This window comes from Xyrauchen texanus, chromosome 24 (assembly GCF_025860055.1).
Source record: "Xyrauchen texanus isolate HMW12.3.18 chromosome 24, RBS_HiC_50CHRs, whole genome shotgun sequence".
Lineage (NCBI taxonomy): Eukaryota > Metazoa > Chordata > Actinopteri > Cypriniformes > Catostomidae > Xyrauchen > Xyrauchen texanus.
In genome coordinates, this window is record NC_068299.1 from 21,328,672 (window position 1) to 21,353,480 (window position 24,809).

Sequence of the window (24,809 nt, forward strand, 5' to 3'; positions counted from 1 at the left end):
TCCATCGATTACAAAACCAGGAATCGGAATCTGAGTCGATTTCCCAAATTTCTGTAATTGAACAGCCCTATGGCAAAGTGACCTGGAACAACTTCATAGCCCTGAGTTTACTTGAAAAATAATTGCAAACCTTAGAATTGTGTCAACCAATCTGAATCAAGCATTCAACAGACCAGTTGTATAAATAGTAGTCATTTGTATGGATGTAGTACTCATTTGACTTGTAATAAATATAGAAATATATACCATGTGATAGTAAACTTATATAAAAATTAAATATCTATTCTCACATTCCTTCTCAACATTTTATTATAGCACTTATCTTGTTACTGCCTCCTTAGGATGAATCGCTTCTAAAGACCCGAGTTATGCAATAAAGTGTTAAAGATATATGTGAAATGAAATGAAATTCTGTATTTATTTATTTTATTGTATTTATTTATTTTTGAGTACAGACAGGCAGACAGATAGATAGTAATATTAATAAGGATAAATTCAAACTCAAAATGTAGCTCAGTTCCTACTCAGCTTAGCTGAAGATAAATACATATCTTGCATAGCTCTGGCTTCCAAATATAATAAGTTACAGTTTTGTGGTATGAAACATTATTTTTGCACACAACTTCAATCTTTGACTAAAGGTGTTATCTACAGTTCTCTCTGCTGGACATACCTAGTATTGCACACAAATAAATTAATTGTACATCAAGACAAATAAACAAACTGTATCAGTCAAAAGCTGTAATATTGTTTATTAAATATTGCATAACGAGGAACTCACAGCAGTAAATAGTGTTTTAAATTAATTGTAATTGTAACAGCACTGCAAATAAAACAAACAAAAATATTGCTAAATTTGCCTCTACATACAGATCACAAAGTAATAATTATACATTACACATCTTGGGTGTCATCTCACACTCTTGAATAACTCAGGTGATTGCTGTAAAGAAGATTTTTATTGTCTCCTGTGACACAATTGGGCCAAAACACTAATATCCTTAAACATAACCTCTATTTACCTCAAGGCAGAACATAAAATGAGGCACAGTTCAATGAAGCCATGAGACAGAAAGGCATTTAAATCCCAACAGTGTCAGAATAACTCGTTCAGTCACATGAGACAGCCTGTGTTAAGCAAATGCTTTCCTAATATTCTTCATATCATATAAACTGTAATATTTATAGAGGTTGCTGCAACTTCAATCACTTCCATTTATTTATACTTTACATATTTACAACTATTATAGAATAGGAAAACTTTGAATTTCAACTTTTTTTCATGTCCAAGTTTCAGGTATCTCAGAAAACTACATTCATGTATACTATGCAATCTTATAAGGGGCCAAAACACATATTTTCAGGTTCATATTCAATAGAGATCATAACTGTTTCTAATACATGATTACTACTTGACAAATGTTTAAGCAGCAACATTTGATTTAAAAAAGCACAAATATGATCATAAAATACATGTGTCTGCTCATATGAGATTTTCCTATGTCTCTTTTTGAACTGGACGGAAGGCTTTCGCAAGTGTAAGGGTCTCCGTGTAAGAGTGAGTTAGACTTCATTCGCTCTAGCAGCACATTTCCTGGCATTATATGGAATGGACCATATAAAACTTAAGGGGAATTTCAAAAAGATTAAATTATCAAAAGGTTCAAGAGGATCATCAGAAGAAGGAAACTCATAAGACTTATGATTGGTAATTCTTCTTCTTCTTAAACGGAAGCAAAAGCAAATCTACAACCAAAGTAGATGTAAACTATACATTCAGGTAAGGAAGACTAAAATCTAATCAATGGAGACTATTCCACATCAGAGTTTCAAACAGAACACAACGGTCCAGATATAGCATCCTCTACTGTTAATGGCACTTTAAAAATGAGGTACGGACAGTCTTATATGGATCATCGATTCCATATTCTGACATATTACAAGTCATAACACTATGTAAATGTCAATTTCATTGGGTACCTGGATTAAGATCAAACCTTGTTTTAATAAAGGTAAGAACACTGCTCACCAGACTCTTAATTCACTCTTCAGAACAACCAAATCAAAAATGGAAGATTAAAATAGAAAAATATACACCACTCAGGCAAATAAATAGTATATTTTGCGCCTAAGCGAACCATCTAAATATGAGTTTGGTTTAGTTTAGTAGGGTTTAGTTATAGCCCTTCATCTCACTACATTACATAGTACTCAAAAAAGCTTCGCTTTCTCTCTCTCTCTCTCTCTCTCTCTCTCTAATAATTACTAAAATGTATTTAGATCTGCAGTTTTTAGAGTTGGTCAATGATTTGTTGTAATCTCATGAACCTTAAAATGTGAGAGTACAGGAAATGCTGTTAAGCTGAAATCATGCTGCATCAAAACTCTCCCTCAACGGGTTGCGAGTCTGCAATGCAAGTTGCAGTTGAACATCATATGAGCTAAGAGTCTACTATCCTTAACATTACTAACACTAATAGACCTTTCATCATGTTGATGTCTACAAATGGCTTTGCAAATACAGTGCAGGAATTGTTGTCTCTTCCAATACTTTAAGAGCATTTTGAGGCCACATCGGAATACAAATTCAAATCAAGCTCTTTAAAAGAGTGCACCATAAATCTGCATTTCAAAAGCAATGGCTGTGAAAAATGTAATATATACACTTAAAATTATGTTAAACCTAATTCCAGAACCCATCTCTGTAACCCCTAATACAGACATCTTCGGGTGCTTTCAATACACTGTCATCACCACATATTTATGTCAAAAATAAATTGTAAAATGTCATTCATTTTTTGTAATCTTTTGTAATGTCAGGTATGTGAAGGTAAAGTTACACACTGTATTTCAATACAGTCTGCAGCTGTAAATTTCTATTTTTCTTTGAGTCAGATATAAATGGATTTTAGCTGAAACTGGGCATGGCAAAAAAAAAAACAACAATGAATGTACATAAAACTAATAGACATTCCTTTTTCTTCTAAATTAAAATGCTTTTTTGACACTATATGTTCTTTATCAACATGCCTCAAACCTTACTGATCACATAACAAAACATTCACCTGGGCAAGATACAGTTTTCAAGGGGAGGAGTAGTCTTCATTTGTTGTCAATAGGTAGCGTCCCAAACAGGTCAGGCTGCTTAAGCATAGAGCTAAAACATCTATGAACCATAATGTGTTAAATTATGTCATGACTCATGTCATAAATTTACAGCTTTTACATAATTTCCTGGGAAAGTGCCAAACCGTTTTGTCCTCTTTGATGTACCTGAACAGAAAAGACAATATATACAGTATATGACAGAAATATTTAAGTCTGTGGCCAGAAAATAAAAATTAGGAAATTGTACAACTCCCAAAACAAAGCTTTAAAACAATGTTCTGATTTAGTAGCACTATAGTGATATGGTAGTGAAAAGGTGCAAGGCATAGATTTAATATAAGAGAGATGACTCTCTCTGGAAAATGACACATACCCACAAACCAGCCATCATCACATTTCTCCATGACGTTGACAAGGTCTCCTTCCTGTAGCTCCAACTCATCATCATTCTGAGGCACATAATTGTACAGAGCCTGAAATCTACACCAGAGAACAACACTTCATTACATATGGAGCACATACTGGAACCTATAGCACAAATCACCTTTTATTGACCAAATGTAAAGGCATGTTCAGTATTACATCATTTGACCACCTAAGCATAACCATTTTGTCAGTTTAAATAAAATAAAATAAACTTTTTCAGATTCAATTTAAAAGCATTGCGCAAATACTAGTGTCTAAAGATAATGTGATTTGTATTATTTGACGTCACTTTTCCCCGCAGCCGCCATATTTGTGACCATAAACGGGAGGAAACAATGGCGGTGAATGGAAAAACGATATCAAGAAAAACATAAAGAATTTCTTTTGATCCATGCCAAATCCCAGGAAAAGTTCATACAGGTCTGAAGACAGCTCAAATATTGCCAAATTGAACTTTCACGAAGATTTAAAAATAATTTATCCACGACTCATCTCTGTATGCCGGCGAGTCTGATGTGCGACCGGTGAGTACACATGCCCACCTGTACATCACAGTAAACATTATTCAATCAGAAGTTACAAATGTTTTTGTGTTGTTTTCTGATCTGATTTAGTCACAGTATTAAAAAAAACATCCTACCTGTATGAATGTAGGAGCTGCTTTTAACTCCTAGTGAAGGTTTTTGTCGCATCTCACAGCACAATGGAGGTATATGGAATATTGGCCACAAACATGGTAGCGATAGTCATACAGTGATGTCACATGAAACAAATCAGTAATTCTGTATAGCTGATTAAGCGTTGAAACTTGTAGTATTAATCTTTGAAGAGTTGAAAAGCATTATTTTAACGTTAAGCATCAGGGCTGTTTCTAGCTATAAGCGGTATAAGCAGTCCGCTTAGGGTCCCAAAAAAAGCAAGGGTTTTTTTAAATATACTACTAACTGCAAGTAAGACTCAGACAGATATAATGGATCAATTCGACCATCATAGGGTGCCCCCTTGTGGCCCGAGATGGACGGGAGAATGTAACTGCAATGAGAGAGTTGTAGCTAGATGTGACAGGCACGTATGTGCACAGTCAAAGGGTTTTTTGTCATCATGAAATGTGTAATTACGTCAGCGTCATCATTTTTTTTTTTAAATGGGCAGTGAAAGGAGGTGCTTAGATATTTGAGCTCTTTTATTTTCGATTAATTTGATTGAATAGAAAATACATTTTTGCAGTTCTTTCTACCGTTACAATTTGGGACATATCTAATTTTAGTTAAATTAAAAAGTTTATAGATAAATAAAAATTTTTAAAAACATAATAATAAAAATAAAAACATATACCAGAACTGCTATCAAGTAACAGGGTTGCAAATGCATCCTAAATTAAGCTATTACTCACTAGAGGTTAGCTAATTAGGGACGAAAAGTTGGTTTATAGTTATTGATAATCTTACATTTCCCATTAAAGAATCATTAATAATTCTTCTTACAGTAACTTGGGTAACGGTTGAATGGTTTGAATTGACATGATGGAATAAATGTTTTGGTGTGCAGGTCAGTGAAATCTCCGGAAAACCACATCAACCCAAAAATGCACAAAAACACACAGAGGTAGATCATACTTACATCCCACAGCTCATGCGTCCAGGCTCAGGGCTGCTGCTCTGCGACAGGGGTTGCTGGGAAATGATGAGAGAGTGTTTACTGGGAGGAGGCAGGAGTCTGTGGGTGGAGTCTACAGGGCTTGACAAAGTGCTGCAGTACCTCACTGAGGTCTCTGCAATATTCATGATCTCATTACATACTGCCTTCTATTGGTGGGAGAGGGTCGGCAAAAGAAGTGGCCACAAACCAGGATGTGGGGTCAGTCATTCAGATGGAAATTTGAGTTTGAGGGAGGGGCATGTGGTTAGAGGAAATAGGAATGGAAGTCCGGTGAGTAACAGGGCAGAAAGGAGGAAATGTCCATTAATACCAGGAAAGCCAGAAGTGATGGTAGTGTCCAGTGGATAAGCATGGAAGAGTGAGACAATAGAGAGAGTGCATATGGAAAGAGTGAAAGATAGGCCAGAATCATAAAGGACAGGTTTATTTGCAAGGCGCATAACGAAAGAGTTCATTCATCGTGCATTATATGGGTGAGTTTCAGGATTAGATATCACATAAAATAATACATTAGGATGAGCCTGATGATTGGCTGATCTGTGTTTAAGGACCAGTCAATATAGATCATGAAACTGATATTCACCATTCATATTCACTTAATACAGGTGGCATCAAGAAATATTTATGGACCAGTAGCAGGGCTGGACTGGGAAGAGAAATCAGCCCAAGAATTTACATAGCAACATCGCATGGGGGGGGGTTCGCTGTCCTTTTCCAGCTTATCACTGGCCCATTCGGCCCGTTTCACGCTCGACCCACCGGCCCCCTCGGTTCTCCCGATGGCCAGTCCGCTCCTGATCGGCCACAAGTGCGTCTGCCCACCGGGAAAATGCCCAGTATGCCAGATTACCAGTCCAGCCCTGACCAGTATGTGTCATGTAAGTGGATTTACTATTACTTCATGAAAGTCAATTTACCGTAAATGAATTGGCATTCATGTTGTTGTCTTGGATGTCAAACAGCATGATAGGACTTCTTGAGGATCGGCCATAATATTCTACATCATTCTTCAATGGCTGTGGGGGAAAAGGACATCAATGAAATAATCTGCCACTTTTTCAGACTTACACCTTTAAATTAAATGAAAAACAGTTAATGTTCATTCTTTCAGGCTTAGTTGTGAAGTATGCACAAAATTACAGTATAGTTTGAATTTTTTTTATCTCTGTTCAGAGGAATTAACCATATCAACCAAACAATCAGAATAAAACTGAGTTTGTAGCAATCACAACGTTTTCTATAAAACTGCAAACAAACATTAAACAAACATCAGTGTCAAACCATGCTGGGATGCTTCATATAATACAAACAAGAGGATTTTTTTCCCCATATCAACCTACTCATCATCAACTGTCACAAAAATGTAGCATTTCTTTTAGTTTAAGCGTAGACTCAAAATTTTGGAATTTGTTGTCAAACAGATAGGCACGTTGTTGTTTTTTTTTTTGTTGTTGTTTTTTGTCTATTTATCAATTACCAATTGCAGATTCTTGCTATAAATATAATTATTTTTACATTAATCACTAAAAAACAAAAACCTGAATTTCACTGGATCACTGAAGATATCACTCCAGAAGTGCTGTCTCTGTTTGGCGCAGTAATGAAGAGGGTAATTAAACACACCTCTATCTCTATATTTGTATCGGAAATGCATATTTTCAACAATCAGCAACAGGAAAATAAATATCCACATTCAAGATTCATGCTAGCAGAATTAGAGGTTCATGCAGTAGTTCCCATTTAATTGTGTTTCAGCCTGTTAGATCAACTTGTGCCAAATGGTGACCTTCCATAGGGATAGTTCACATAAAAATGAAAATTCTGTGATCATTTACTCAGCCTCCAAACCCATATGACACTCTTTTCTCAGTGGAACATGAATGAAGGACAATTGTAAGGTCAAAAGTTGCAATGACAATGAATGGTGTCTCATCTTCTTTTGTGTTCCACAGAAGACAGAAAGTCATAGTGGTTTGGAACAACATGAGAGTGAATAAATAAACTATCCCTTTTAGTTAAGGTATGACTGGCACCTTGAAGAAACACACCACACCATGCAGAAGATACCTCTGCTGGGCTATTGCCCCTGCTGTATGGAGCCTTGCGGAGGCTGCCAGCCCTGTCTATTTCTGCCCCATCCCCTTCCTGTAACTCCTGATCCAGCCTGATGCCCCTAGTAAGCCAACCCTCAAGCCCAGCACCCCCACAGGGACTCAGGCTGCGGGAGAGGCGAGGAGAAGGTGGGGAAAGTAGAAAGTCCTCTGTTTGAGGTGGAGTAAATGTAAGGAATGGGGTGGCCGAGCTGGGGCGGGGTGGATAGGGTGGGGGTAAAGGAGAGCTGGATGGAGAAGCCATTGGGGAGATGAAGTAGGGGCTGCTGCTGATGGGAGGCACAGGGCTGGCGGACAAGGAAGGGGGCAAGTATTCACCCAAGCGGTATAGAGTGCTTGGCAGAGGTGGAAGTGGTGGGGTGGGTGCGGCTGGGGGGCTGCTGCTGACTCCGCCCACAGTGAGAGAAATCCACTCATTGGAGATGGCATGGACTTCAGGGGAGATAGATCGGCGAGGAGACCGCGGCAGAGGGAGGGGGGAGGTGGTGAGACGATTGCGGATTGGCTTTTGGGGGACAAGGCCAGGTGTCAGGAGAAATCAGATGGAAAGAAATAATAAAGAGAAAGTTGGAAAAGGAGAAATGAAACATAAAATGTGGTGAAAAACAGGAGGTTTTAAAGCTGAAGTATGTAATTTCTGCGTCTCTAGCATCACCAATGTAATTGCAGAAATGATTGCTTTCAAACAGTTTTCCCAATTATTCCACCGGATCTGCAAATGGTCAAATAAACAGATCGTCACGCCCCAAACTCACATGAATGAGTAAGATCATAAATGTTTTAAGCAAAAATTTCTATGATTTCACCATGCATGTGAAATCTTTACTGCCTTAACCAATGTGTACAGATTTTGTGTGCATGCCTGTTTATTTTTTAATGTCGAAAGCAGAGAACAACCTGATCATTTCAAGTCTCATATAAACGCAGTTGTTATGTTTTGTCTGATTTTTTTAATAAGCTGATTTTTGGTAGTTATCAGCATATTGGGATCCATTAAACATGCTCAATGTCAATGTTGCTGTGTCAGTATGATGAAACAAACATTTAAATTAAAAGTTTTAAATGTGCCAAATAGGCAGTTTTTTCACTTCTCTGGAAAGTCAACCTTCAAATGGTTTACTTGTAGTTGTTGGGATAGAAGAATGTATTTTAACATTAACAAAATTACATACGTCATCTTTAAATATATAAAAATAATGGGAAATGAGTGATGAAAATTATTCACAGAACCTTAAAGAAAATGATCCTCTGGTTGGGACAAGGATTTTTTTTACCTGTGGAGAGGCATTAGTGCTCCGATTTGGTGACTGGCTGATAGGGGGATCTGGGTAGTCCACTCCATTTTTAACTCGGGGTCTCTTGTGCACCTCTATGTAGGTGACTGGGAAAATGCCCTGCCGGTTAGTGCCAGAAACTTTGCCTTCATACCAGTTTTCATCAACTCTACGAATCAGTATAATACGCTCCCCCTAGAGTCAAAGAAAAAAGTATGAATCAGATCTAACAGACTACAAATATATTAAAGTACAAATTATAATAAGATCCAATAAAATACAAAAACAGCATGGATTACTTTTTTGAAAGACATCTCAACTGCAGTGTCACCATTGAAATTGAAACGAGCAAGGGCTTCTCCATATTCTAACACCTGGACTGGAGCACTCTTTTTGGGCTGAGCCTTCTCTGTTGGGGGCAAGAGCTGGAGAAATAGCATGACAGGAGTGAGAGAGGTTACTCTACACAAAAACACTCTTTAGATATTTATAAATGGATAAAGTGAATGTACCTCAACATAGCTGCGTGGAAAAATCCCAACTCTCCCATGATGTTCTCCTTCAAACCAGTTCTGGTCAACCTGCCGGTAGATGTATACAATATCTCCCTTTTGAAATGGTAATTCCCTGATAAAAGAGAATCAGGATCTGGTTAGATTACATTTCTAATGCAGTGTAAACAAAATGACACTCTTGAATGTAAGACTATGTGTCAGTATTTACAGGTGAAACTCGAAAAATTAGAATATCGTGCAAAAGTTCATTAATTTCAGTAATTCAACTTAAAAGGTGAAACTAATATATTATATAGACTCAATACAAGCAAAGTAAGATATTTCAAGCCTTTATTTGATATAATTTTGATGATTATGGCTTACAGCTTATGAAAACCCCAAATTCAGAATCTCAGAAAATTAAAATATTGTGAAAAGGTTCAGTATTGTAGGCTCAAAGTGTCACACTCTAATCAGCTAAACACCTGCAAAGGGTTCCTGAGCCTTTAAATGGTCTCTTAGTCTGGTTCAGTTGAATTCACAATCATGGGGAAGACTGCTGACCTGACAGTTGTGCAGAAAACCATCATTGACACCCTCCACAAGGAGGGAAAGCCTCAAAAGGTAATTGCAAAAGAAGTTGGATGTTCTCAAAGTGCTGTATCAAAGCACATTAATAGAAAGTTAAGTGGAAGGGAAAAGTGTGGAAGAAAAAGGTTCACAAGCAGCAGGGATGACCGTAGCCTGGAGAGGACTGTCAGGAAAAGGCCATTCAAATGTGTGGGGGAGCTTCACAAGGAGTGGACTGAGGCTGTAGTTACTGCATCAAGAGCCACCACACACAGACGGGTCCTGGACATGGGCTTCAAATGTCAAACGTCTTACCTGGGCTAAAGAAAAAAAGAACTGGTCTGTTGCTCAGTGGTCCAAAGTCCTCTTTTCTGATGAGAGCAAATTTTGCATCTCATTTGGAAACCAAGGTCCCAGAGTCTGGAGGAAGAATGGAGAGGCACACAATCCAAGATGCTTGAAGTCCAGTGTGAAGTTTCCACAGTCTGTGTTGGTTTGGGGAGCCATGTCATCGGCTGGTGTTGGTCCACTGTGCTTTATTAAGTCCAGAGTCAACGCAGCCGTCTACCGGGACATTTTAGAGCACTTCATGCTTCCTTCAGCAGACAAGCTTTATGGAGATGCTGACTTCATTTTCCAGCAGGACTTGGCACCTGCCCACACTGCCAAAAGTACCAAAACCTGGTTCAATGACCATGGTATTACTGTGCTTGATTGGCCAGCAAACTCGCCTGACCTGAACCCCATAGAGAATCTATGGGGCATTGCCAAGAGAAAGATGAGAGACATGAGACCAAACAATGCAGAAGAGCTGAAGGCCGCTATTGAAGCATCTTGGTCTTCCATAACACCTCAGCAGTGCCACAGGCTGATAGCATCCATGCCACGCCGCATTGAGGCAGTAATTAATGCAAAAGGGGCCCAAACCAAGTACTGAGTACATATGCATGATTATACTTTTCAGAGGGTCGACATTTCTGTATTTAAAATCCTTTTTTTTTTATTGATTTCATGTAATATTCTAATTTTCTGAGATTCTGAATTTGATGTTTTCATAAGCTGTAAGCCATAATCATCAAAATTATATCAAATAAAGGCTTGAAATATCTTACTTTGCTTGTAATGAGTCTATATAATATATTAGTTTCACCTTTTAAGTTGAATTACTGAAATTAATGAACATTTGCACGATATTCAAATTTTTCGAGTTTCACCGCATAGTATAAGCACTTAAAGACTACATGAAATTGTTAGACGAGGGCAGTTTTCTATCCTGTTGATTGATCTCCTATTGAAACAGGAAGCTGAAGGGCTTGTCCCTTTTAAAAAAACAAAATAATAATAATAATAAAAAATGCTTTTAGTTTACCTCACAGCTATAAACCATAATTTGCTACTTGTTATTGCTAGTCAGAAGTAGCTGATATTGGGGATGTTTCCATAATAAGAGCATTTAATTGAGCAACAATTGTCCAATTATGCAAGATGTGTCTTGCATAATGTTTGCTCTGTTTCTCTGGAAGAGAAAGACTGTACATTTTAAATGTGTATCTACTAAAGGATAATTTTGTCATATTCTAGGAAATGAGCATTTAGAAGACCTAAAAGCTAACAAACATAGACTAAATGTCACACACACACATACAAAAAACCCCAAAAAACAAACAATTGGCATCCTTAAATCAGAGTAACGAGACACTTACTTTAGAGTCTCTGCTCTGAAGTCAAATTGTGCCAGAGCAGGAGTCCTCTGAAAAAAGAGGCATTTTAACCATTAAAACTATAGAGTGCAATCATTATTTTAAAGAAAATCTATTTGTAACACAAAAAGAGAGTAAAACAGAATCATAAAAAAAATGAGAGAGATGATATCTCACCTCTATGGTTTTCCTCTTCTCTTTCTCATTAATAACCAGCAGGTCACCAAAGCGGTCATTAGTGATGAACTGTTGATGAGTCACAACAAGCCCAGCATGTCTCCGAGCGGCTGTGTCTGCCTCTTCCTGCTCGCGCTTCAGCCGTCTCTGCTCTTCCAGTATTTTCTGTACAAAATTGGATTTTAAATCACTTAAAGATGTTATGCCTATTATTGTACATTAGCAAAACAATTCTCCACAAATGTGACACAAACCATTCATCATACGTCCACCCTTATCATCAGATTGTTGATAAATTAATTAATTTAAATACAGTGGCCACAAATACGATTTGGACACTTATGCTATACTAAAACTTTATGAATGTCATTGCATTACATAACAAAATATTTTAAAATAAATATAGCACATGTACACTTTTCAGCAAATAATGTCACAAACATTTGTTAGGTTTTAGTTTATAAAACAAAATATATATTCTATCTTTAAGATATAAGATTACACTGGTTGTCAGACTTCTTGTCCACAGGTAATGTGTTGAACTAGACCTGTGGTTACATTGTAGTATTAATTATTACTTTATTTATATCCGCAGGGAAAATGTTTCAGTGAATTTCTAAACATGGGCATTATTGACAGTAAACAAACAACTGGTCAACATAGAAACACATCCAACATCTCTAAAACATGCATAAATATTATGTACACATTCCACAATGCACTGTGGACACCTGTGTGAATCCGAGGGAAACTTCATACATCGACTAAAAATCACTTTTCAACCAGCTGTTTAAATGTAATTTCAAAAATGCCTAAGAAAGGTGAGAATAGCTCTAGTTTACCGATGTCACTTGGTTTGACATTTTGATAAAGGAATGAAATTCAAATATTTTTGAGTGTGTTTAAATACTTATTGGCACAACTGTATTTCCCAGAGCTAGATCAGAAGATCCACAAATCAGAACCTAAGGAGTTTTATATTTTAAGAAATATATATATTTTTTTTAAAAACAACAAAAAAACAAGCTTGCTAAATTATTCATAAAAATCACTAAAAGCCTGCAAAAAAAGTCATAACAATTATGTCACCTCTTTATCTCCGTAGCGTTTCCGGACTGTCTCTTCTGAGTTTTCTCCATGATCTCCTTGGCTTAAAGGCTGTGAAGAATCCGAGTCTGTTTGAGAAAACACAGAATTCAGTTTCTGTTCTCATGATAAGCACAAATACTGTACATGAAGTATTTTCAGTATGATAAGAGTAATTGTCATGATTTAAGGCAGTCATTGTGCAACACTTGATTTCTTACAATGTAAATGCCATTTCACAAAGAGCATTGAAAGAGTCTGTGTGGATGAAATAGTTGTGGACACACTGGATAGGACAAAAATAAAACAAGATGTTCAATAAAAAAATATCCAAATTATGTGAATGTGCAATGGCTTACACATTTTATACTTATAGCTTAAAATGACAACAATCCATGCATCTAAGTATTTATTTATGTATTTAGTGTTTTGAGATCTATAGGATAAATATAAGCCATGGTCTGTCACAATAAAATGGTTGAGAGAGTGCATCAAAACTTAACAGTATGAGGAGGTATGGAGTGGCTTAACAGTGTGCAAAACCACAACATTATGACAATCCTTTCACAAATGTGATGTGGTGTGTGTTATGTAGTTTTGGAAATAGAATCTTAAGTGTGACCTCAAGTGTGTAATAATAATAAAAAATAAATAAATAAAAAACAATTTCCATTTGAGTGCACTGGCCGTATCCAGGTCATTGCAGTTACACTCAAATAAAATATTTTAACCTATTTTCAAGATGTATCCATTTCAATTTAATAACAAATTTCCATCTAAGTGAATTGCCTATTCTTTTTTTTTTTTATCTTTTAAAAGTTTTATTTATTACATTTTCTTCAAGACTATTCAATTCAATTTGATGGAAATTTGTTATTAAATTGAAATGGTTACATCTTGAAAATAGGCTAGAAATATTTTTGATGTTTATTTATTTATGTTATATTTATGTCTTTTCATTTCATATCAAAGTTGTGAGGCTGTTATTTGCAAGTACTGTGATCACACCTCTGAATTAAGGACATTTTTGTAAGCTATTAAAGTTGTAAGTACATGGAGTAATGTTATGATATATGTCTGTTTTATGTACATACTGCATCTATTAAGGAGTAACATGGGAGGCCTGAAATCTTTTCTCAAGCTGACAACTAAATGACAGGTGGATCCAGGCCCAAAATTGTTCTACGGTTTCATTATTCTATGAAAGGGTGACAGACTATGATGTGTTTTTAAACAGAAATTCTGGAATATAGTAACAGTTTGTAAACATACTGTCAACAAGGATATATGATACAGATTCTGTCATCATTTATTTACCCTCATGTCATTCCAAACCCATCTGATTTTTCTCTGTGGAACACAATAGAACACAATAGAATATTTTAGGCAAAAAGTAAGCCACACTCACCATTCACTTTCCTTGTATGGAAAGATTATGCAATAAAAGTGTATGGGGATGAGGTTAACATTCTACCAAACATCTTTTTGTGTGTTCCACAGAACAATGAAAGTCATACAGGTTTGGATTAAACTATATGGGTGAGTAAACATTTTTGGGGATAGACCAAAAATGAAAATTCTCTCAACATTTACTCACCCTCAATGCCATCCCTGATGTGTATGACTGTCATTCTTCTGCAGAACACAAATTAAGATTTTAAGAAGAATGGGTGCCAAATAATTTATGCCACAAAAAGCACATAAAGGCATCATAAAAGTTACTCATACAACTTCAGTGTTTTAATCCATATTTTCAGAATTGATATGATGTGTGTAGGTGAGAAACATATATATAATTACAATATATTAAATATAAAACAATATTATCAATATAAAAGTCATTTTTTTATTGAAATTCTTCTCCTTGCCCAGTAGGGGGCGGTATCCATGAAGAATGTAAATAAAAAACAGCGATCTGTTTCTCACCTGCACCTATCATATCACTTCTGAAGATATTGATTTAAACACTGGAGTCTTATAAATTAATTTTATGCTGACATTCTTTATTTTATGTGATTTTTTTTTTCAAAATTTTGGCACCCATTTACTTGCATTGTATGGACCTACAGAGCTGAAATATTTTTCTAAAAATCTTAGTTTGTGTTCTGCAGAAGAAAGAATGTCTTACACATCTGGGATAGTATAAAGGTGAGTAAATGATGAGAAAATGTACATTTTTGGGTGAATATCCCTTTAAGTCTCATCTTAGTTTGTTGCTAATTTTTAGACACAGAACTGTAAATAAATGAAAATCAAATGATAGTATTAAATGGCTGACGTGGAAGTTTGAAAATAAAAGAAATGATATGACACACAACACAACACAACAAAAATAAATAAAAACCACTTTGTTACAAATCACACAAAGTTGGCCGCATACTGCAGAAATTGAAAAAGTAAAGTAACTTGGTGATGACAGAAGAGCAGACAAGAGAGGGAAAGGCTGGAGGAAGATGAGTGGTCACAGACATAGTCATGCCCGAACATGAGTGTGGAGAATCTGACACTCAACACTCTCAGTATAGCCACCTTCAGATGGATCTTTACTGGCTTCTGTGCATTCCACATCTGTAAGGTCATCTGAGTTGCATCCCTCACAGGGAGAGCTTTCTCCATTACTGAGCCTCTCCAGAACCTCCAAGGAGGATAGGCGCTGCGGAATGACAGGCCTTGGCCTGGGAGAGAAGAGACTGTTCTCCATCGTGTCTCCAGCCATTGGCTTCATGGCGGAGAGAGCAAAAGTATTTTTGGCCTGTTGACTATGTAGTGATCTCCTTAAGGAGAAAGGGGCTGGGCCCATTAAAAGCAAGTTCCTTGGAGGAGAAAATCTCTTCTCTTGCAGTGTATTGGTCTGTTGGCGCTCATGCCTAAGGATTGTGGTGAAACGTGTGTAGGAAGCTGGGCAGGTGCCTTTGCATTTGCTTTGTTTGAGGTGGAGCGGGAAGTGATCGTGAAGATATTGGTAATGGTGGCCAGTGTGTTCTGAGGGTGTGTCTTTGGCAGCATCATGTATCCAACTGTCTGTCTCCTCCGATTTGTTCTCATTTTTCAAAGGAGAGTCAGTTCTTGAGTTGTGAAACTGCTCAGAGGTGATTAAGCACTCTGCTGAAACAGAAGCTTCCTCTTTGGGGGCTTGGTCCTCTGTATCCATTGCTGGGAAATCCTCAGTGTGTACAGGCCCTGGCATGACCAGAGTCTCTGCTGAGACAGCAGGTTGGAGGAAACAGGATGGTGCAGGGCTATGGCAAGGGCTTGGGTTACTAGGGAGTATAGGCATTGAGGCAGAGCGGGTGGGGGCAGAATTGGTACGCTGAATGATGCGCTCAAACTCCATCACCCGGAACGTCACGGTTTCCCGAGGGATGATCTCAGTCTTCTCCATGGTAATGTCACCCCCTGGCTTCTCGAAAAGGGAAGCCAGGCAGAGGACACTTCCATGGGAACCAGAACCTAGGGAGCTTGACCTCTGAATGTTATGCATGTTCCGATAGAGAGCAGAGAACTCAGCCGTACTCCTTACAGATCCCACAGCAGGTCCATTTTTATGAAGGTTCCTGCTTTCGGGAGAACACTTGCCCTTGGATGCTGAATTTAACCAGTGATCGCTATCTGTTGTATCTCCATTCTGATGCAGATCCACACAGCTGTGCGCTTTGGGCCGCTGTGATGGCTCAATCCTTCTCTCCTGGCTCTCATCAGTAGAAGGCGATAGCTTGGGCTTAAACTTGGAGGGAAGAATTTGAGGGATGCCGGCTTTGGCGGCGGATAAGGACTTTTTAGCCTTATATTGAGAAGCTAGTGCATTACTGGCAAGAACTGAGTGACTATTTACAGAAGAGCAGGCTGAAATCACACAGCCATTCCCACCTTTATAATCCACTGGCAGGCATGCAGGATAACAGAACAAACAGTGCATTAGATTTCAATTGGAACAAGCATAAACACAACAGTATCATACAACTACAGTATCATACAACTAGTAAATAAGGTAGAAAATAGCACATTTTCTTAATTTGAGGAAATATGAAATTGCTAAAGAAATATTCATATTAAGCATTGCTTTACTCATTGCCAATCAACTGCTGCGCTAAAACAAGAGTTTAAACTTTGCCGGTTATGAGCGTCTTTAAAAGGAAATAACTGTCCGATTGTAAAATTTGAAAAAGCGGATACAAACACAAGCATGTGAACTTCACGGATCTTCTTCAGTGTGTTTGATATCAACACAGATGAAAAGCATGAGCATCTGAATCCCCTATAATACAGGTAATTCACTAAAATAATAGATAATTCTGCTCAAAATGTTGCATTTGTGCTTTGATTAAATTTCAGCTGTATCTGGGAGAAATAATGCACAGTTTATTTGTACTTTCTTTTTCTTTTATGACTTTGTTCTGCTTTAATATCATGCAGTAACACACTGACATAGTGATTAATGTATGTCGTCAAGAAAAAGAGACCCTCCCCTCCAAAACCAATCACAAGCCATCACAGGAAACATATTTAAGCAACCAGGTGTAAACAGAGATGTCTTGTCTGACCACATGAGTTAGGATCACCTGAGATGCATTTTAATACCTGGTGTAAATAGGGTTTCGCTTAGGGATTAAATTAATCTTGGCTAATTGTGAAAAGTAAATTTCAACAATGGCATCATTACCTAAAAATTTCTGCATTTAAATGATGCTTCATCCATGCCCTTAGGTGTCAGTGTAAGACCAATATGACATAAACAAAAAATTACTGAGAGCACCTTTAAGGCAGGGTTCTGTAAACTTTAACTGAGTTTAGCCTTAATGTAAGAGATGGTATAAGAGGTATCAAAATAAAAGTTTTTTGGAATGGTATAGACTGAGTGGAATACACACCCATTACTAAGCAAATTAACATTTATAACAGTGGAGAAACACTAGCTCACCTCTGTTGTTTGTTGTTTTTAACAGTTTTTTTATGTTGGATATTACATGACAGCCAATAAACTATTATACAGAAGATAATGTTTTCCCCAGAGAACTATCTTTCCCTTCCCAAATGCAACAGCATAGAAACTATGATCTTTCAATCTGGACAGATTGAACAGAATGTTCTGTATCTAAAATTAATTTGACATTAACTGTCATAAAACCATACAAATATATCTCCCTTTCAACCAGAGTTTAAAATAGACACTGTACAATACAATACAATACAATGCAGAAATAGTAATTATTGCTGCTTTTGCTTACAACACTATAGCTCACTGAATTTGTCCCACTAACTACCAAATCAGTTGGAAAAGGTTATACTTTTGCAAAATGCATGTGACTTGCATGTTTGGCTGGGCGATATGGCGATAATATCACGATAATCTTTTTCATTACATTTACACATTGCACTTTCTTTTTTTTTATTTCAAAGTTGACGGAAGAAAAGAAGAAAAAATATATTCTAAACAGTCAAAATAGTCTCTACAAAACTGCACAAGGGGTCCAGAGACAGCCAAAGCAGTGGGGTCTGTGGGATCTTTTACCAATTTTACCATCTTTTACCATTTATCAATTGAAAATGAAATTAAAAGATCATCTGTTTGTTCTGAAGCATAGTTGTCATGTTTATTCTGTTGGTTCCTTTTTTTCATGTCTCTTATTTTGAAAAGTTCATGTCATGTTTTGTTCTTGTTTCCTTGTCATGTGATCTTCCTGTTTCCCTCCATGTTCATGTGTCTTGTTTTCATTGGTTCATTGTTTGATTACTTTGTTATCAGTTCTAGTTTGTCATTGGTTTTAGTTTATAGTCTTGTTATCTTGTTTAGAGTTATGTTTGTTAATTGGCTTATGTTTCCCCATGTCCATGTATTTAAGCCTTCATGTTTGCCATTTTCTCTTGTCTAGTATTGATATATGTATATGTAGTCATGTTTAAGTCAAGCCATGTTTAAGGCTAGTCATGTTTATGTTTAGTTTATTTCATGTTTTGAGTTAGGTTTTTCACGATTGTAAATAAACTGCACTTGGGTTCTTCAATTCACGTCATCGTGTCATCATCATTGCCATTGCCAGCTACAATCGTTACAATAGTGACAGCAGTCCAGTATTTGTTCAAATATTTTTACATTAACATGAAATATTTTTTATATTTCTTTAGATTCAGATACCCAAGTATGGGACATAGAAGCCCTTGTGATGTGGGTTCAGGGGTGTCCCAAGAGAAAACATTTTAAACTTTTTTTTTTTATTTAAAAAAACGTTTGTATATTTTCATTAAAGTGAGAGACTAGTCTACCAACTAGTAATTTTAGTCTTTCCTTATCCATTCCAGACATCTATTGATTTTCACCAAATTAGAAAAGAAATCGATTTGTTTATTCATTTTGTTTATTATTAAAGGCTCATAACATGCTGATTAAAAAATATACATTTAGAAGGGAAAAACGTTTTGGTCTAAAAGGTGCTTCGAAACCATGCTAACTCATGTGGCGCTTCATGTCTACACACATGCAGGGAAAAGAGGCAACGCGTGTGGACCGGGACAGGGCAGAAATTATGCATGTTTTGTGCTAGAGAACAATATTCAAGATTACAGTGCAGAAAGATCAGAGTTGTTGTCCACATCACTGTTGTTCTGTCGCGCTCTTCACTAGAGACGATGAGAGGGCGCAACCGTTGTCGTGAAGTCTTGCGGTGCTGTTGGAATCAATCCTGTGTCCGACGTAACCTAATTGTTAGCAGCTAGCATTAGCAAGTTTATCCAGTCTGACCCTACGTTACCACTGGCGCATTGTGAGCGAAGCTGAGATCATTTTCAATTCATTCCTATGAAAGCTGAGCGTCATGCTCGCAAGGTGGATTTGCAGCGGTTAGGAGCAAGCTCTCTCCTAGTGCTGTGAGCGCCTTTGAGCGGATTTCGTCCGCCCCAGTGGAAACGCAGCCTGAGAAAGCCGAACTGCTTGTGTTTTAGCGGCACGCAGTAATTCCTCAAAAGCTAATCGTGGATTTTCTTTATCGTGATATATATCAATATTGTTTTATCACCCAGCCCTACTTGCAAGGTAATGCATTAATTCATGTGTCATGCACATAATCTTTTTTATGTTCAAAGTCTGCTAAATATTGCATTTACTTGATGTTTCTGACCTCCAATTACCTAGTCTAATCAAATGCATCATCTGTTTCCTATTCCAAAGTTCTGTCCAAATGAGCATATTTGATTTCTACTTTGAACTTTCAGACACCTCCAAACCATTCCAAGGCACTTACTCCTAATGTTGTCAATTGCTCATGTAAGTGCTACTAGAGAGCTCCACAAGTCTTGGGATTTCTCACCAAAGAGCCTCTAGAGTGCTGTGAAGTCACTAAATCCACAGAATATCCACAGAAAATACAGGCAGAGTTCATAAATTAACTTGGAGTACAACACAGACCTGAGTAACCAATTTTTTTTAATCTACATTTATCTGTACTACTGATCACACAGAGTAGATCAGTTCAGACAATTAAATATGTTGGAAACACCTAAAAGTGTTCCTTAAAGCTATACAACAACAATGCCTCCTTACCAAAACATCAAGCCCAAAATTTTTTTTTGGAAACATATATTAAAGTTTTTATGCAAGTTCTTTGCATGAATAAAACAAGATAAACACTATAACTTCACTGTATGTTCTGTATGCAAAACATGTTCTCTTACTCATTCAAAAGAGAACAGAAACAACAGTTAAAAAAGATCTTCACAAAGCCACTGTCTAAAAATGTGGGTCATGTTTGCTATTAACAGATTCAGTCATCATCGTCAACCCTTGTGTGTGCCGCTTTCTTCCCCCCTGCATACACAAGCAGCCCACGCGCCAGGTCATATGTGCTAGCATTCCAGTCACTGACCTTACTCGTGCCAGCTGACCCCTCATGCCTGACGACCCCTGAACAACACCCTGCATGTTTATCTACTCTGCAGGGTGAGTCTCCACCCTCAGATTGCCCCATTACTCTCTATGTTAGAGCAGCACAATTAATCACATAAATAATTGAGAGTACAGTTACAGCTGCCACAATTCACTAATTATGAAAAGAGTCAATTACGGCATTCTATTTAGTTCTACTTCTGCTGTGTCAAAAACATGTTTTTTTTTATTTATTTTTTTTTGCAACAAAGCAATCACAGACATATTGCTTGCTTTATGTGTGTAATTTATAAAATGCTTTTCATGCAGCTAAGTGAATTGTGAAACAATGTGAAGTTCAAAGTTTATGTTGATTTACTGATATGTAGAACAGCAATTAAGTAATTCAGGAACAGCCTTCTCAGCTTGTTTTGGATGTGTAGCCTAAAAGAATGTGGCATGCATCTGCCCCAAACAAAATAAGTATTTTAATGTCAATTCTTTAAATCTAAATTGATCAAAATTTCATCATCAAAGGAAATAATCGATTAGGAAATTATTTTATTTATTTTACATTATTATTATTACACTCCTTTCCTCTTCATCCACAACCTGGACTGCTATCAAAGCAGTTGGACACCCAACTGAGCAGAGCCTCATGTGCTCATTCACTCAACAGACCACAACAGCTTGTGTGGAGAGAATGAATAAAGGTCAAACCTTACATCTGTTATGTGTCAGGGGTGAAAAATGGCCAGCTTCAACAAAACACAGAAAGACAAATGAGTGTTATTTGTGTTGTATTGTGAAGGAAGGAATGTGAAAAATGCTGTGAAGGATTGGCTTCACAATAATGCAGCTATCATAGTTCAACCAAAAAAAAAGAAAATTTGATCATGATTTGCACACCCTCGTGTTAATTTATTCACACAAAAGAAACGTTTTTAAAATGATCTTCATGCATCTACATTCATGGTGCTTTGTGGTGTTTTATTGTTGTGAAGAGGAGGGGGTGTGGGGCCGGGCCGTGAGTGCGCACACCCGGCCCCCAATAGGGCGAATCAGCCGAGGGGAGGATAAAGATGAGCCAGATACGGCAGTTTGGGAGAGAGAGAGCCACACGCAGCTGCCATATGTATTTATGTTTGTGTCTTTTGATGAAGTTTTCATTAAATATTACTTTGATGGTTTGTCCGGTTCCCCCTCCTTTCCTATTTTAATCCCCCCTGTTAAAATTGTCATTTTTGGAACTTAACAGATCCAGTGGACACTTTGAATTGTCATTTAACATGAAAATAAAATGTTTTGATGTACATAAAAAAATTATTAAAGTATTTTCATTTTGGGTGAACTATTTCTTTACAAAACAGATAATTAATACCTAAAATCATAATAACTTAAACTTGAAAGAGTTTTAGAGTGTCAAATTATAATATACTAAATTAATCACATAAATTATGAATGATTAACATTAATTACTCAATTAACCTCTTGAAATTGTTCATACTTAAATTTAAAAGCTCCTCATTCACACATACAGTGGACTAATTTCACAAAAATTAGCATTTTATAGATAGCTCCCTAAATTTTAAGAAATGTAAGAAATTGAAATCATTAATAAACAGCATTTTAAATGTTTACAATTCTATGATACAAATATATATATTTTTTATTATTTAAAAAAACAATTTTAAATAATCTTTTTTTTTAATGTCTAAAGTTTAAAAGCATGCCTTTGCAGTTCTGTGTCCTCAATTTTTAAGCAAAAACTCTTATTTTTTTCCACTGGATGGCAGCAAGTGCTAGAATTTTTTTTTTCTCCTCCATCACCTTCCTTCACATTATACTGATCTGAAATATAGGTGGTGCTCTAAAGCAATTTAGCCCTCACTCATAAACAACCAGTAATTTTTTGAAGTGCTGAGATCTTTCAGACTGTCATGGCATCTGTGTTTTCTAGAAGCCCAATCTAGGTGTCATTGAAAGGCAGAGAATCCCAGCTTTACAATGATGTGTAACACTTCATCTTCTTTAGATGATAACCTCGTTTCTCATAATTTAAAAACTTCATATTTTGTTATAAATGTTTTTGACACAACATTTGATTATTCTCCCAAGCAAGCTAACAAACAAGTGAACAAGTAACTCATTGTAAAGCTAACAACCCACGGTAAGATTTGATATACATTTTAAGGCTATTTGAGGCTTACAGATCAGTAGTCAGCAAAGAAAAGAGACTTTGCATTTTATGCCTTACCGAAATAAAATTGATTAAATGATTCAAACTGTGGTATTATGGCAACAAAATAAACTTTCATTTCATATATGACTTGTCTATTTAAGGGCTATGTGAAGGACTTATGTCTAGTGGGGTCAATTTGTGACACAAATGTTTTCTGGCCTTATTTTGTTATTTTATGTTACTAAATGTAAAAGTTATGGGGTTCTCTGAAAATGTCAGATTCTAAGCTTTCAAATGATACCACATATGCCTAACTTATGCATCCATGGACTTTAGGGTATTAATTCATTAGTTCAAATATTAGTGTTACAATAGCACCCCCAAGGGCCCGCCGGTGGGCCCGCATGTTTTAAGAGGTTGATTACTGGAATCCTACCTTTTGAAGACGTGCTGGGGTGACGCTTGTTAAGTGCTCTCAAGCCCTGCAGTGGGATATCGCCGCCCTCCAGGACACTCTTGTAAATGTGACGATCACATTCCGGAGCTGCCTGCCCACCGGCAGACAAGCTGTCCTTCTCTGCTTCACTGTCGCCTACTTTACAGGCTGAGCTGGGCACAAATAGAGATATGAGACTGTGACCAACATCAATCATCATATTCACACGACATATCTGAATAGAACAGAGTTCTAGAGTTCTTTATTAGATTGCAGAAATTGCTATTAAAAGAAAAGTTATTAAAAGCAGAGACTTTAATGTACACTGATGATTTATTTGAGTACACACTAGGTAAACCACCTTTAAAGTGTGACCTTATAATCCTTTTAAACATAAGAATATTTTGTACTTTCCCCTATTTTTAATACTTACATTTTGTGTTTTTAAGTGTATTGTATTCTTTTTTATGTATCTAAATATATATATTTTTATAAAAAGTTTAATATATAAAATATTAATTTATTATTTTATATTTCTAAAAATATAACATACCATTTTCTACATAAACTTTGTATCAAAACTTTTGTTACTAAAACAAATAAATCAATAATAGAAAAAAGTTTTTAGTTTTTTTTACAGTTATGAATTTTCAGATAAACATGCAAATAACTTGGCATACTTGTAATGTTGGCTAAACTATTTAAACCAGCCTGAAGTTTGTCTCTGTACATAGTCAGCCTGTGTTTCCTCTTAGATATAGATGAGACAGCACCATCTGTTCTGGCCCTTATCAGAGCATTCCACATAGGCCTGTGTGGCATCCTTTTCAAAGCATGCTTGAAGCTTTGCACATGGAGCAAAATGATAATATAAAACTATGCTCTTACAGGAAACCATGAAGCCAAGTAATATTTCAGGGATGCACATGCTAAATAAGTTGCCATGGGTCTGGTCTGCAGTCACAGTGTAATCTTTACAATTGAGTATGTGGTGGAAAACTGAATTATATCATGCTAACTTATCTATATGACACTTGGCAGAATGCAATAAAACAATAATAAAGCCTGTATTAAGCCAGGCAGCAGAATTTTAGAACACAACAAACTCACATGGGCTACATATTTACAAGTGATTGGGGAAGGAATTTTAAACATGACAAGAATTTTAAATGGTCACAATGGTCTTACACATAAGCATTCCTGTTTCGGGGGGAAGCATATTCACAGTCACTAGTCAACATGCAAGTAAAATCCAAAGGGCCCTAGCATACTTTCCTATTTTTTATAGTTGGTACAAAGCTATTCAATCATACTGTATATACAGTATATACTGTTAAAGTAATCATGATTGACATAACTCCAGGAATGCATCAGATGCTTTCCGCTGGAGAAGTGTGAGGTGGACACATGTCATTCCAGACTCCACTGGCTCCAAACTCAGCAACCTGAGCAGCTGTCTGACAACTGCTGGAGCAGAGATGGTCTAACCAGATTTATTTGACCATCAGTATTCCCAGCTGCAAAGCATTCTCATGCTATTCAGCTCATTTTCAAGAATAGCACCTCAATCTGTTAGGCATAAAGTAGAACTATGTTTCTCTCAGGGTTTCACTTAAAACAGGGTTTGTCTCTCAAGACATTCCTCAAGTCATGAGAGCATATTTTTGGTTGAGTGTTTTGGCTGGACGCAAGCTTGCCTCCTGGTTTTTAACAGGATAACTGAACTGAACC

At 36.7% G+C, this 24,809-nt stretch overlaps 1 protein-coding gene across 7 annotated transcripts in view; it reads right to left on the bottom strand.

Annotated features, from left to right (window-relative positions):
- Window positions 1-462: 462 nt before the first annotated feature.
- The window catches only part of LOC127617731 (sorbin and SH3 domain-containing protein 1-like), a 68,343-nt gene continuing 43,996 nt past the window's right edge, over window positions 463-24,809 (bottom strand). For 3 of the 7 annotated variants that reach the window (XM_052089811.1, XM_052089812.1, XM_052089810.1), the window contains 12 exons: window positions 23,079-23,251; window positions 12,609-12,694; window positions 11,520-11,684; window positions 11,346-11,392; window positions 9,091-9,205; window positions 8,878-9,003; window positions 8,579-8,773; window positions 7,261-7,809; window positions 6,111-6,209; window positions 5,155-5,339; window positions 3,482-3,588; window positions 463-3,273 (listed from right to left, as the gene is read on the bottom strand). In XM_052089811.1, coding sequence (XP_051945771.1) covers window positions 3,206-3,273; window positions 3,482-3,588; window positions 5,155-5,339; window positions 6,111-6,209; window positions 7,261-7,809; window positions 8,579-8,773; window positions 8,878-9,003; window positions 9,091-9,205; window positions 11,346-11,392; window positions 11,520-11,684; window positions 12,609-12,694; window positions 23,079-23,251 — 1,915 coding nt within the window. In that variant the 3' untranslated portion in view covers window positions 463-3,205. Of the gene's footprint in view, window positions 3,274-3,481; window positions 3,589-5,154; window positions 5,340-6,110; window positions 6,210-7,260; window positions 7,810-8,578; window positions 8,774-8,877; window positions 9,004-9,090; window positions 9,206-11,345; window positions 11,393-11,519; window positions 11,685-12,608; window positions 12,695-15,152; window positions 16,485-23,078; window positions 23,252-24,809 lie in introns of all 7 variants that reach the window. The other 4 variants (XM_052089816.1, XM_052089813.1, XM_052089815.1 and 1 more) reach the window with 4 other exon arrangements.